We start from the raw sequence: 15,020 nt of genomic DNA on the forward strand, positions 1-15,020 counted from the left end.
CTCATTCATCAAAAAGCCCCGAAGTTGCCAATACAAAACCCGTACATGTCACAGAGCGCAGAACTGGATGTTTCAAAGGCAGCCTCTCTGCCCCATATTATTTACATTTTTTTAATAACGTGTTGCTCAAACTTTTCCAACCTTATTAGTTACAAGGTGATAAAATCAATGCCTATTTCCCTCGGCTGGGGTTTTTCACCCCTCTGTTTTAACAGATATAGCTAGTTTCTAACTAAGCATCACAGAAAGCTCCTGCCTCTGGAATTTTCACAAAGTAGGACTAAAAAATAGGAGCCTCCCTTTCGAAGAGCTTGTCCCAGAGCTCAACCCCTGCATAGTCTAGCATGAGATCTTCTTAAAAAAAATAAGAGTTATATCCAGCATAGAAAAAGACAGTTTATTTTCCTGTGGAAAGAAATCTAAACAGAACAGGCTACATTGGCCCTGCCCCCCGTTCCTTTTGTATGGACTCAACCGAAGAAGTGACCCGGTTTTTGTAAGTCACCGGCTGCCCTGGTGGGGCAGAAAGACCAATACAGTGGAGGGGAGGTGGGGAGAGACACTTACCTGAGGACATCAAGGCAAAACAGGTAAAAACCAGGACGTGAATTAAAGAATCCATTTTCCCTCTAGCAACTCCCCACGCTTCTCTTAAAAAAAAAACACCTCAGATAAGTGAAGCGAAGGCTAGGAAGGAAATGTGCCTTCACAGGGGGAAAAAGTCAGTGACGAGCACTTCCTTCTATTCAATTGTTTTGGGGAGTTTTGCACCACTTTGTCGTTTCATATGATTCTTCAGAGTTTACTAGTTGCTTTATTTTGGAAAAATACAAATACGTGGGGCACTAGAAGAGATGGCGATGAATCTCTTTAGACTAAAAGTCCAAAGAAAAGGGATTGTACTTTTGTGTAATGTGTTGCCTGTGAAATTATGAGCCTGCAGGTGATCTGGATGGTGCTGAATAGGTATATACTGTATTATCCAGGGAACACATACACATTTCTTTTTGCTATGTAATCAAGCAAACTCCTGATATTGATATTTGTAGCTCCACAAGTCCTAAAAGCCAAGAAGACAGGGCTAGGAGAAGGGGAAGGGGAGGAGGCAGAGCTCTGAGGTTTGTACCAGGTCTTACACAAACTCCCCCGGAGGATCCAGTGATGCTGATTTTGCCTTCAGCAGGTGATCCGCTTTGCTCAGTGTCAGTAGGAGCTTGCCTGTGTCATCTGGATTTACTCTCCTGTGGTCTGAAGTCTTGGGGGATCTAACCAAATTGTACTGGTCTGTGTCTGTTTTGGGGGTACAAGAGTGTGTGCCGCATTGCTCTAAGCAAAAATAGAGACTTCAGTAAATATTTTATATCAAGTGTAATTTATTAGCAGTATGAAGCAAAGTCAACATCACTGCATTAAAAACTCATTATACCCTGTGAACAGACCTCCCAGTGCTATAAGTCATAATGCCAACTTTGAATTTCTCTTAAAAGCAAATTCTTACTGAGCAGTAAGGAAACAGTCATAGCAGCATTTTCTTTTTTGTATAACCTGTCATGGAACAGTCCATATCACTAAAGGCATCTATCTCATATTGAAAGAGATAGAGCAGATAAGATAAGCAAAAAATCCCATATTAATAAAAGACAGACAAATATTTAAAATCCTTACCATTTAATATATGCTACAAAGTTTCTTTTAAAAGTAAAGTGGCTTACACAATTTACAAATACACTGGATTTGGGTCTGTAGCAGAAGCATGTTCTAAGACAATTAACAGTATAGGGTAAATACATACACATTGAATAACAGACATTGTGCTCTGCAACTGCTCTGTAAGACCTACTGTAAATACACATTTAATAGTTAATAGTATGAAGAACATATATTTCCATATAAAATATTGACTACTTTTGAATATTTTCAAAACCAAGACTTTTAATTTTATCTCATCTTCTTTTTCATTTTTTTAAATCCATAATTGAACACTTGCAATTTTAGCAGCAAGAATATTATGTGGCCAAGAAACAAGCTCACCACATAATCAGTAATAGCACTTTACAGTACAGTTGACAGTCCATTCACAAGACAGTTTGCAAACGCTAAAGCATTTATACACTTGATAAACATTTCTTCTGTAGAAGTTCCAATGTCCAGCTGACTCCAGCAGTAGCACATACATACATTCCATATGGCAGATACCAGTATTACAGAATTAACCCACCTTTAGATATATATGTGAAATCCATGTGTAGTTTCAGCACGGTACCTTCTTTATAAATCATTTTTGGGAAGCTCACGATACATTCATATACAGTAAGGGTCCAGCAATCTTTATACTCTTGCCAAACTGTCCACAATCCTTTCAGAAGTTGGCTTCAAAGCCGTTCTTCCCACTGCAGTAAACTCCTTGAAGAAGCTGCTGGTAGGTAATGAAATAAATTACCTCAAGAGACTGACATTCGGTTTTACCCTCCTTGTCTTCACTGGACAGCTTCTGCAGAAAGTCTGCTTTCATACAGACTCAGTGCATGGTGCACAAATTCATACTGTTCACTGGTCTGAACCATTCCACCCCTGAAAAGGAAACACAGCAAAATGAAATCTTATTTCTTACGAATGCAACAATCTCCTGTCCATGCCAGCCCTATCACCACCAGATAATGCAAGGACTTTCCTCAATGTTTGACTTAGAGTTTGCTTGAGTAAGTGGGAGATTTGCCTAAGCAGAAGTACATTCTTCATGATTTACATGTACAGCATGAACTACCGGTCCTGATACCATCTGAGTAAGAACTACAGAGAAGAAACAACGGGCACAGTTTACATTGTTAAAACCTACATTTCAAATTCAATACATTCATAGAGAAATTCATTCAGATGCTTGGGCAAGGAGGACCAGGTACAAGGAATCATCATTACCATTGATGGAGCAAGGGAATATTCAGAATCTGGCCTTTCTCTTTTGTCCTTTACTAAAAATGTAACCTTCGTTGACCCTCAGATTGCCTGTACAGAGAACAGCTCTTCCTGTCCTCTTTCTAACGCCTACAATGCATCCTGTCTGAACAGCAGCCACCTAAGAAATTTTACAGCAATGACTCATTTTAGCACCAACAATACAGCAGAGTTTAACTTGACCATAAAAAGGACTAGTAACAGCCACACTGGATTTGACGCCTACATTTAATACATCCAACTGATTACAATTCCTTTTTCAGGTTGAACTGTGAGGATCAAGTCCCACATGTCCAGTGCCAGTTGCAGTGAGGTAGGAAGGGGATGATGTCCTACAGGAGGTAGGTGTGATATTTAGTATGAGTGTTACCATTCAGCTCGGAAATTGAACAGAGCTTCATTCCGACAGTACTAATGTCTTTCAGATCTCACTTCTCATTGAGTGAAGGCTCAGGTTTACTTAATTCCACTTTCTCTCACCTGCCAGTGTACTCAAAGCAACAAGCTCATCTTCAGCTTACCCTGGAGCAACTACTTACCTTTGGGGGGATGAATGGACTTAGATGGAAGGATGACATTAAGATGATTCTGTGATTCTGTGATTCTGTGATGTGTATTGTGTCTGGCATAAGCTAAACCTTCACTACAGCAATGAAATTCAGAGGGGGATTTGGATCCAGAGCAATGTAAAAGCCAGGCATCTTACAGCAGAAGGTCTGACAGACTCCCATGCGATCGCTTTCAGGGGTAGCAGCAACAAAATGGTCTACCAGTATAGAGGTGTGTGAAAAATGGCAACACTGCCTCAACAAATGTTGTCCTTTAGTATTAGAAAAGTCCACCTACAACCATAAGGTCCTTCCACTTTCCTCAGTACTGCCTCTTCGCTTTGCCAACAAAGACATCCACAAATTCATAACCCCTGGCTGCCTGCAGCCGCTCTCCTCTGCACCCGTCTCTTGCTTGGAGATCCAGTGAGAGTCCAAAGGTGCGGGCAGGGCTTTGTTTTGGTCCTCCGTGCTGCCTGGCCTCCTTCCTTCCTCCTCCCTGCTGCGTCCTGCCCGGCCCACGCAGCCCCTTCCCAGCCGCTCTCGCTCCGTGTCCCCCAGGACACACTCTTGGGGAGCGCGTTCCCCAGCTTCAATCCGCTGTGAGGAGGGGTGGAGGAGGAGAAGGCATCCAGGGAGGAGCACGTGGCAGGAAGGGAAGGTTAAAACTAGCCTGGCTGCACTAGGCTGTTTGTGGAGGTGACCCTCGCACCCACCTCTGTTGAGCTGAAGTAACACAAAATCCCTGAGAAAACATGTAAAAGCCTGTCTGGGGCTGAGCCCAGCTCTACTGCATTTGCTCCAAGAAAAAACGAGGTGGTGTGGTGCTCCTAAACCCTGTGTGGGCAGAGCAGTGCGGATCCCTGTCAGCTGAGGGGGCACTCAAGTCTTGGAGGTTCGGACAACTTGTCAGCGCTATCACACGTGGGATTCTCCCCTTTGTTCTTGTGTAGAGCCCACACCTAACATCAAGGAATTATCTGCGATCCTAAAACATCGGTTTTAGGAAGAGTGTTCAGGAGGAAATCTGCTCAGGGAGGGAGGTTTCCTCTCCCGTGTCCCCAGTGCCCAGGAGGGATGGACCCGCAGCTGCGGCACCTCCGGGCCTGCAGCCTTCGTGCTCTGCCAGCCACCACTGCTCGGCTCCTCCGCGAGCCGCTGGGCTCGCTGCTTCTTTGGGGTGGTGCTCAGAAGAAACATACCCTGGTGCCCAGTGGGTTTGGGGACCATAACCAGGTCTGCCTGAGCAGCCATGGTGCAGGGGCTTGTTCCCTGCCCTCTGGCTTGCTGCTAGTGCAGCTGGATGCAGTCCGCTCCACAATGAATGTGATGCGGCGTTTGGAATTTTTTTTTTTTCTAACCTGAAGCGATTAGTCAAAACACTTAAACAATGAATTGACGCACACTGGAAACTCTTTTCATCCTGTCTGGGGAGCCAAAAGCAAAGTTATTGGACGTCATTCCAAGAATGTGCCTTTAAGGTTAAGAATGTGCAAAGTTTCTCGATATCACAGTAAACCTTGAAGATGCCTCACATCAAACGTTTCCTGTTTCTGTTGTAAAACATAAAAAATGAAGTGGAAAAAAAATAAAGTTGAGCTGAGGGTCTGTCTTTCTATGAAGCCACACAGAGCACAGCTATTTCTTCAACGTGGGTCAAGATTTTGAGTGGATGGTCCATTTCCTCATGTTAGTTTAGCACAGATGACTGCTGCCAGATCCTTTCAACTCTTAGCAAACTCATAATTAACATTTAGCAGCTAAGATGAACACAGCACCTAAACATACTGTAATTGGGAGCAGCTCTCTCCCACACCATTCCCTGCTGGAGCTCTATTTATATATCTCTATATCTCTCTGTTTCTAGAGGGGCTTCATAGGCAGTTAATTAATATATTTTTCAGCACAGCTCTTTGCCACTATCTGCAATTTATCTGTATGCTTGTTTGGTTCTCACAGAGTGCACTCTGAACACTCAGTTTTCTCTTTTTGTGAGGGCAATCTGATGTACAAAGAATAAATTTCAGCCTGCTGCTGGCCAGCTTCATGAGGATCAAAGCCTCATTTCTGTTCCTGCTCTGCTCCTGGTTGTACCTCATTGCTCTTGTTGGCCACGCTAGCAACTGAAATGCAACACAGCTATGGCCACAGCCAGCTCTTGCAGCCATGTCTAGCGGGATGCCAGCTTCAAACCACTTGTAGTGACCTTATCTCACACACCACCAGCCGATATCCCCATGTCTGGACTGGCTCACCAGGAGAAGTTGATCTCGTGGAGCTCTGTGCATGTTACAGTGATACTCAGCTACTTTATGAACCTGCAGTCTGGCTGGGCTGGCAATGGCTGCTAAGCTCTGCTTTAGCAATCCTTACTAGAAACTAACTGCCAGGTGAGCAAGAGCCATCCTGCAATATGGCCAACGGGAAAAAGGAAAGAAAAAAGAGTATCTGGTGTACTGAGTTTTGCCCAGAAAAATGTCTTCAAAAATTAAAACACAAACATACTTTTTGTCTCAGGCAATACCTGAGAATATGTAGAGCTGAGGAGCCTTCACCAAGATCTCTGGAGTCTATTTAAATAATCTGAAACTTGAAAAAATATCAAAATGCACAAACCACAAGACTTAGATTTTATAACAAGCTTTGTGTCACTGACATCAGCGTGCTCAATGTTTATACTTAGGTCAGATTTCCATTCTTTTTCCAAGGTAATCCAGGATCATAATACATATAAGAAAGTTCATTAGCCAGATATACTTAACCAAACTGTGTTGTCAGTAATAATGCTGAAAATCTGGAACATTTTTCCTGTGGCTGAAATAATAATAAAATATTTGAAATAAAAACTGATGTAGCTGAGAACAGAGTTTGCCCTCACTTCTCTACAATTAAGCATAAGAGCAATGAGAAAAAAGTTGACTTATAACAGAAATACTAAAATGGGGAAGAAAAATACAGGCCTTTTTAAAACAAGAAGAATAGATAATCAGGATGGAGCACTGGAAACGTGGAGTTGATAATTTAAAACAGAGTAAGCATTTTTTCCCTCAGCTCTTCCATCTTTTTCTGCTGCTGTGATTTTCAGGTCAGGAACTCCCCTTGGAGAATTTTGCACTCCAAGTGGCTCATGCTGCCCTGTAAGGATCACATTACATTCTCCACTCTGATGAAGGTGTGTGGGAGGGGAAGGGCAGAGGAGGTGATGCATAAACACAGTCAGCTATATGGATTCTGGTCCTTTAGCAGTTTGTGGCTCCGGTACCTTTCAGAATGCTTCAGAACACAAAAATCCTGTATTGTCCCTTTGACCTGAGTTTTTTTTCAGTATTTGCACCCCTTATGGGTCGTTTCCATGTAAAGAGGAAAAGTATGTCAGAAACAGTTAGTATTCTTGGAAGGATATTATATAACCTGGTACCTACTGCAAGACTCCTCTGTTCTTGGTGCAACCCTGTTTGTTTACTTTATACAAAATCCTGTTTCTGTAAGCAGAATAAGAAGTAAAAGTCCAACCAAACCAGCAGCTTGCACTGTACACAATACCCACATCCTCCTTTCCAACACAAATCTTTCTTCAGCCACGGTTTTACAAAACAAAGCATTCTGCAACAATGTTGGCTTACAGCGTTCCTGCTTCCAAGCCCTGCTCCCAAGCTGTGAATTCAATCAGGGAATTGATCTGACTTAAGAAAACTCTGCAGCAAATGCCTTGCTGTTTTCTTAAGCTGGGTTAGTCTGCCAACCCGATTCAAAAGGACCTCCAGTGCAGCTAAGGAAGTAGCAGCAGCATCAGACTTGGTACTCTCTGCTGTGGACTACACACTGAGTGAGCCTGGATGTCCCTGTCAATCCAGGCTCAAAGACAGTCCTTGCCTCCTGATTGCCCCGTGTCTCTTCTGACCTAGTGGGATGCTGCAGGCAGCAGAAAGCTCCAGGAGGGGAAAAGAGGAGCACCAAATGCCCAGCAACCACAGGACTGCCATCTCAGGAGAATTTAATTCAGTAGAATGTCATCCAGTTTCACCCAGAAAACAATATTCCTTAATCAGGATCTAAATATGAAAGTAATTTTGAATGCTCAGCTAATGCTGTCATGCCAGTCAGCAAAACCAATGGCAGCCACTCCATGTAAAGCAGCATTCAGCTGTGAAGTGGTTTTCAGAGTCATTACTGAAGAGTAAACCAGTCTCAGTCTGGCTCCTCTCCATGTTAGGACATGGACTATGCCGGGCAGATGGGTTAAGTTTCCTTCCCCCATTCTCTGGTATCTGGATGACATAAGAACCTTTCTTTGTCCTTTAGAGAGTGCCCTGTGCTGATGTAACCCACAATTTGATGTTAGAGCAGCTACAGGCTCACTTTCAGTCAACAACTGCAACGTAGGGTAGTCAATTCACATGGGAGACTCCAATCACTGCACACTTATTTCAGCTCTGAAACCACTTTTGAGACACATGCATCATCATAAAGTATAACAATACTTATCTTAAAAATTAAATAAATAAATACAAAATTCCCCACTCTTCTGCCAGGATAGGAACGGAAAATTCTGTGTTTCTCTTGCTAGAGATGATTGGAGTACTAACGTCAACACTATCTGTGTCCCTGCTCATGGCCTACATACAGAAGGCAGGTCCCTGCTCTAGGTGTTAGTGATGTAACCTCCTTGTACTGTTAACAGCAGTTGGAATTGGGGTTCTGAAAGACCTTAAGTATAAACAAAAATAACTCTTTGCCTAGAAAGGGTAGAGTAGCCTACACAAACGCTTTCTGTGTTGGACTAGTTCAGCTGATGATGGTGCACGTAGGAAAATTTCCTTTGCAATCAGCAGAAGGAGAAGCAGGTCAGCTGGAGCCACAAGAAAATCTAGCATAGTTATTTGCAATTATTAAGTCATCCCATATGCATGTTAGATGTTTAGCAACCTGAATAATTAATTTTGGTGCCTATCAGACTTTTCTGAAGACCTTGACTCCTGCATATTTCTTATAATTTTGTAACAGGTTTCAGATATTGTATCAGCTACAAGACACTTTCTGCAAAGATGTAGAAAACTTCAGGTGTCACTTTAAAGAAATTCATGTTATCTGATTGATTTACAGTTCTTCTGGAACTCACCTGTCCACTCGTAGCTGGCAGACAATGCTCAATGCATCTACAACTCCTTCTTCCTTCAGTTGCTGACAACCAATGGCTGTGGCAATAAAACAACCAGTTCTTCCTATACCAGCACTGAAAAGAAGGCAAAATTTAATAGGTGAATGGAACTCACAGATCAAAGGAGTTAACTGGAAAACACTACATAGATATGAAAACACTAAAAATAAGAAGCAGGAAATTGTTAGAACCAACAGTTCCTAGGTGTGTGACTCGTAAGGGCATCTTCTCAGCTCACTTTTGTAGGTAGAAATGAAAGGGTGCAGTTCCATCAGTCTAGTTGTTGTGGGCAATTTGTGAGGCTTACATGATTCCAGTTTGCACAAAAGCGTGTGGTTAATAAAACAATCTCCGTTAGCACCACAAAGTCCAGATATTCTATAGCACAATGCAAACAAATGATGGAGATATGTGCTGAGCTGGAGGAAAAGCCCACCTAAGGCAAAAGTCAATGGGGCTCTATGTTTGAAGCCCTTGAAGTATAGAGGAGTTTTGTTAACTGTACCTCTAACCATGAAGGTGAAAGGACCAAGAACCATGCTGATGAAGTTAATGCCCTCTCCTGTGATTCTGTAGGAAGGAGAAAGATTTGATACCGTAACTTCAGCTTTTCTTGATGCCTGCTTGGAAACAGCCATTTTGGCATTATCTTTACTCCCTGAGCTTCCAGCACTTTTGACAATCTCTGCCTGACTCTGTTTCTTGCTTAAGTAATGTGGAATTCAGTACAGCTCTTCCTTGTCATGTTACATGCCAGGAAAATGTGAGGAAAATAGTTAAAACATGGAGTCAGGGGTCCAGGTCTCCATTTGGCTTGACTTTAGAAGAAATACTTAGCCATTAGACTTTGCTTTCTTCATCTTTGCAACGGGTATGAGTGCTACCTGCTTCATAAAAGCACTACAACAGTTATTTAAACTAAAGCCAGGAAGGATGTGTTGAATGTCCCAGATGAGAGCTTGATATGAGTGCAAAGCGTTACCAGGAGTATGTCCACTTGCTACAGCTGAAACAAATCATGACCTACTCACCACAGAATGAAAGATAGGAGTGCTTTTGGGATTCAAAAGCAAGCTCACTCCTTCCAAAGTGAGTATTTCCAAGAGGACTCAGCAGTATTAAATATATGAGCATGTCTAAGCCAACCATGAGGGGATAATAAGACATCAAATTGGCAGTGTAAGAAAAGGTCAAGTAAACTGAAGATTGCGAGCTGACAGCCTGGCAGTGTCAGACAGGACATCAATATCTATGGGATAGATGTATCCAAAAGGAGGAAAAAGTTTACACAGGGATCTGCAAGTATCTATCATTAGATGCATACCCCTATTCTCTTCCTCAAATATTCTGAAATCCCTGAAAATGGGACTAAGAAGTTTAAACAATTCAGATGTAACCAAACTTGGCTATGATGAAGGGTTATTTTTTCCCCGCGCTTTTTTGTGTGTGTGTGGATTAAGTGTTCTTGGACAAGTCCTTAATATGTATTAGACAAAAGCTAGGGTTTTCTAATGTATTTTCTTCCTCAGCTCAAGCATGCAGGTCCTATCTTATTACACAGCGTTATTTCAGACAGTGCAAGATAAAAACAACACAGTTCTTCACTTGCCTTACATTTCTTTTCTGGTATATCCAGAAATCTGGAGATCTACTTACTTTGAAGTGTTTTCTGGCACCCAAACATGTAACACTATAATATATATTTCTATTTTTCCCTTCTTCTTCAGGATTTAAGGTGTAGTAGCTCATTCATAATGGTCAGCTAATTGGGAGTGTAGACTGCTGAGCTTCTGGGATTAAGAGATGTAGGCAGTATCCTTTTTATAGAACATGTTTATGCTAGTGAGGAAGGAAAAGTAAAATTTTCCAGCAATAACAGTGTCAAATTTCTGAGCATGACTTTTTTTTTCACTTATTCTCATTTAAGAAACTCATATAAGTCCTCCAAAATTACTGTGTCTTCTGGGAAGTAGAATATTGCATTGTGGGCCAGATTCTTGGTCAGCTTTGTTTCACTAAGTGGGGCTAAATTAGTTTTACATTTGTGGAATATAATTCTGTGTGTCTAATTCTCCTTTATTCAATCAATTTAAAGAAGAAAAATCCTTCTGTGTCTGAAATCTATCAATTAAAACATATTTGGTCCTAAAGTACCTAGTTGCCATAAAACCCAAACTTATTCTGAGGTATTAAATGAACATGTAAAGGACAGATTAAGGAGATATTTTCCATCTTTGCCACATGCTTTAAACGAGCAATGCGAGAGAGGAAGCTTATATACCTTTCCAGAGAATATCACTATAAAGACTCTTAAGGACTTAAAACTTTCTTCCTTTGGAAGTCTACTTCCTTGGTATGTGGAGAATCAGATCTGCTGATTTCAAGGACCAAAACAAATGCTTATTATTTTTCCATGTGTTTGCAGAACAGGAACTGCTTTGCTGAAATGAGTAAAGTCCTCCTTATATCCTAAATCCTGAATGGACTCCTCACTGAAGTGTGTAAGACAGCAGCCTATGCTGATAGACGATAAGAAGACGCACATAAAAAAATGATATATATATATATTTTTACTTGTTATAATTCCAAATCTTAAGAGATTATTAAAGCCCTTCTATTTCAGATTAAGGATCATGCCTGAGTGTGCCCTGTAATGCTTCTCTGGAAATAACTGAGAATTGTGCATTTTTATCTCAGGTCTGATTTTAAAAGTGTGTACATGCTCTGTAAGACCTGGATGACCTCACTGGCAGCTCATATTAAAAGGGAAGAAACTATGTGATGAGAAAATGCATTATGAGTGAGTTTATCCACTCTGTAGACCATTGTGTAGTGGTGTATAGATAGGTGAGTTGTCACTGAAGATCTATTAATTTTAATCCTGGGTCTAGGCCTTCGATCATGAATAATTATAAACCTTGTTGTCATATCGCTCACATCAGAAAGATACCTTATTCCTCTGAAGACCTTCATTACTGAAGATCCTTACTAGAAAAACGGGAACCTCAATGGTCATCCACAGATCTGTGGATTGTTTAGGATAACTACAATTCCTGACAAAAACAGCTGGATAAAATTTAGAAAATTCCTATTCATCACATTCTAGTTTTGCAAAATGATGTGTGATTCAAATCTGGCTTCCATTTCTCTAACTCCAAAATATGGAGTTAAAAAAGAAGTGGCTCAAGATGAAAAGCTCTGGTTTTGATGTACTTCAAGAAAAAAATAAAAATAGTACTATACCAATTGTAAGAGATGTATCACAGTTATGAGACAAAGCAAGTAAAGAAACACTAATTTCATTTTTTTTTTCTGTTTTGCTTCACCTACCTTTTTTACCAATACATAAATTCAGTCCAACTTCCTACAACTTAAATTGCAACAGGGGGCAATGAATCAACAACAAACAATAAAAGGGTATGACGTACTTAGAGTGATTACAAGGACATTCATTGCAAATTGTGTTCATTAGAATTTGTGTTAATAACACTCTGCTCTTGAGTATCAAACCAACTGCCTTTGTGAAAATGTTCACAAATTTTAGTACTGATGTGTTCTGGTCTGCAAATTTGTACCCGATGTCTGCTGCTTACAACATTTTAGTCTACAAGTCATGGGGGCATCTGACTTAGGTATGTAATAATGCAACAAGATAAAAAAGAAAGCAAATCATGAACAAGAAACAGAAGCAAAAACATCTTTCCAGCTGGTCTTTCAAACACAGAGCTCATTATCAGAAATGGAGAATGTCTCAGAGAAGATTGCTAGAAACAAGGAAATTCTCTGCAAAACTCAAATCCTCAGATAGGAACTGAAAAAGCCAATTAGCATGAAAAAGTCCTAGGGAATTTTTCTCTTCCCCCAATATGCTCTTTGTTTAGGAGGACTGTTTGATGTGATTTTCTGTGGCAGTTGTTTAAGAAAAGGGTTGCAAATTACCTGCAGTGCACGATGACGGGCCCTCGGCCGGGTGATTCCAGCCTGTCCTCTTCTACATCCAGCATCAGCTGCAGCAGTGGCTGGGCGCTGTCAGGGGTTTTGTGGTCTGGCCAAGATGTGTACCAGTAGTGCTTCACACTCTGGGATTGACTTCCTTGCTGGACATAACATCAAGGTTTTATATGCACACTTGTGGTGAACAATTCTTTTTATTTTTCTCAGTGTTATGGTAAAAAGCCAGTAAACATTTTAAGAGAGATTTAACAATTTGGTTTTATTGGACTGAGGGGATACATTTGAGGGGAACAGACATGTTTTCAGGGACACCTTTTAAATAAGGGTTTGCGCACCTGAAAACTTGCCTGTTTTTCCAGCCATGTAAGCCCTGCTCTGTCCATCTAACTATGGACTTGCTGTCCGTATTGTCAGGAGGTAATTGTCAGAGGCCTGTGTTAGGTCAGCAGTAGAGTTAAAAGAGACCACCTGGATTTGGGCTCCTGATTCTCTCTAAATTATTAAATATTTCTGCTACCTTTCAAGGACATTATCATCAGGGTCAGACACTAAAATTAAAAGAGTATTTAAGTTAAAGGTGCCGAAGAACTGCACTTCTGTATTAACGAAATATCCCAGTTTGTGCAGCTGTTCTCTCCAACAGAAGCTGCTACCACTTATTTCAGCAAGCAAAGAGGGTAAATATAGGCTATGGTCATTTGAACACTTCTAACCTGGACAATATGGCTTCTACCCACTTCTCACTGCCTCTTCCAAACCAAATCTCCCCAAATATCCCAAATGAACCAAAGCTTCCCAGTTCATTATTTATTGTAAAGTTCTGTCAGGAAGAGCAGATGTTGCAGTCCCATTGCATATAAGCCCAATGTGGGGAGTAGCTTACAAGACGAGCATCTGCCTTATTTCGGACAGTTAATGCTTAGTCAAGAACCTTGAAAGCATGAAGTTTTCCTTATGCACTCCTTATATTTCTCCATTCTCAAATAGACTATAAATGCACTCAATGCATCACATGGACAGCTTATCTTTTTCTGAATCATGCTGTGCTAGTTCTTTCATTAAATAAAATCCCTTTACATCATCTTGGCAATGCTAAAAGGGCCTCAAAGCAAACATAATTCAAATGAGTGAAATTTGCATTCTTTTTGAAGCCTTTTTCTTTTTTTTTTTTTTTTATTGCCAGAATGATACAAAGCAGCAATATGATGTGTTCCACAGCTTTGGTCTCAATTATACCTTGCAGCTGTGAGCTTCACAGCTCAGTTACTCCTCTTGTAAAAATTTATGCCCTTTAAAAACATTTTAACTTCATTTAACATTGAAAACATAAAACATTAGGAACAATGCTTCTCAGATGCAGGCTGTTACCTTTATTGTAAGTTGACGGACAGTATAGTTCTCACATTCTTGCACACTGTTAACAAGGACTTCAACCTTCCCATAGATTCCTCTTTTTTCTGGCCAATAGAGCACACATTTCTAGAAAGCAAACATCAGTCTCATCAGGAAACTGGACTCTGAAGCCACATTAAGATCTAATTTTTAACAGTTTTTTTTTGTCTCGTAAGTACAGATGAATTCAACCAAGGTGTTATTGATGATAGAAGCGTTCCTAATAAAATATTGTAGGCTTGGGCCTGATTTTCAGGATCTGAATTTCCAAATATGAACCTCTACCACTGAAATCTTTAAACAGCTGTTTTTATTTTTAATGGCTCAGTGAAGTTAAATTAAAGGAACTATTTTACAGATTCAAAACTTCCAGATGATTTTTTTTTTTTCTAGAACATTCCTTATTTCACAGAGTTAAATCCTGAAGACTTATAAGGTGTACTCTTTCTAAATGGGACTTCCTTCTAAGCAAGAGGTTTAGAATTTGTCCTGTCCTCACAAGGCTTTTTGTCCTGTTTACTCTCCTGAACCACAATAAAACAAACCATGCAAATGTGCCCTTAGATCTTACTGGATTCAATGGGACTTAATGTGCATGTTAAAGTGTTTTGCAGAATCGTGGCCTAAGTTGTCTATTACATTAATATTATACAATGAACCATCTTGCTACAGTTACACACAATTATATCCAGAATTCTTAATGACTCAGTAGTGTTACACTATTTCGGTGACGTATCTGACAAGAGTCTACTGAAAAGGAGATGAAGAAACAGTATTTATAGAATTAACTGTTTTTTTTTTCCCCCTGCAAGTTTGTTTACTTTCAGATCAACAGCAATTTCATGTTCATTTCCATTAAAGTATCTCTATACCTGAAAGCAAACATCCCTGTTATAAAAATACTTCTCTAAAATAGATGCTCATTACCTCAAAAGTATAAGGTGTGTAAGCCACATTTTCTGAAATAATGCTAACCAATCTGAATCATTCATTGAATTAAAAAAATAATCTAAAGA

At 40.4% G+C, this 15,020-nt stretch overlaps 2 protein-coding genes across 4 annotated transcripts in view; both read right to left on the reverse strand.

The window, feature by feature from the left end:
- Positions 1-714, reverse strand: part of PTPRB (protein tyrosine phosphatase receptor type B) — a 65,609-nt gene extending 64,895 nt beyond the window's left edge. For both annotated transcript variants that reach the window (XM_080579576.1, XM_080579575.1), the window contains exon 1: positions 568-714. In XM_080579576.1, coding sequence (XP_080435702.1) covers positions 568-622 — 55 coding nt within the window. In that variant the 5' untranslated portion in view covers positions 623-714. The remainder of the gene's footprint in view (positions 1-567) is intronic.
- Positions 715-1,355: 641 nt separating this feature from the next.
- The window catches only part of PTPRR (protein tyrosine phosphatase receptor type R), a 144,633-nt gene continuing 130,968 nt past the window's right edge, over positions 1,356-15,020 (reverse strand). For both annotated transcript variants that reach the window (XM_080579605.1, XM_080579606.1), the window contains 4 exons: positions 13,981-14,091; positions 12,598-12,755; positions 8,620-8,733; positions 1,356-2,571 (listed from right to left, as the gene is read on the reverse strand). In XM_080579605.1, coding sequence (XP_080435731.1) covers positions 2,478-2,571; positions 8,620-8,733; positions 12,598-12,755; positions 13,981-14,091 — 477 coding nt within the window. In that variant the 3' untranslated portion in view covers positions 1,356-2,477. The remainder of the gene's footprint in view (positions 2,572-8,619; positions 8,734-12,597; positions 12,756-13,980; positions 14,092-15,020) is intronic.

Source organism: Anser brachyrhynchus (assembly GCF_964034855.1).
Source record: "Anser brachyrhynchus genome assembly, chromosome: 1".
Lineage (NCBI taxonomy): Eukaryota > Metazoa > Chordata > Aves > Anseriformes > Anatidae > Anser > Anser brachyrhynchus.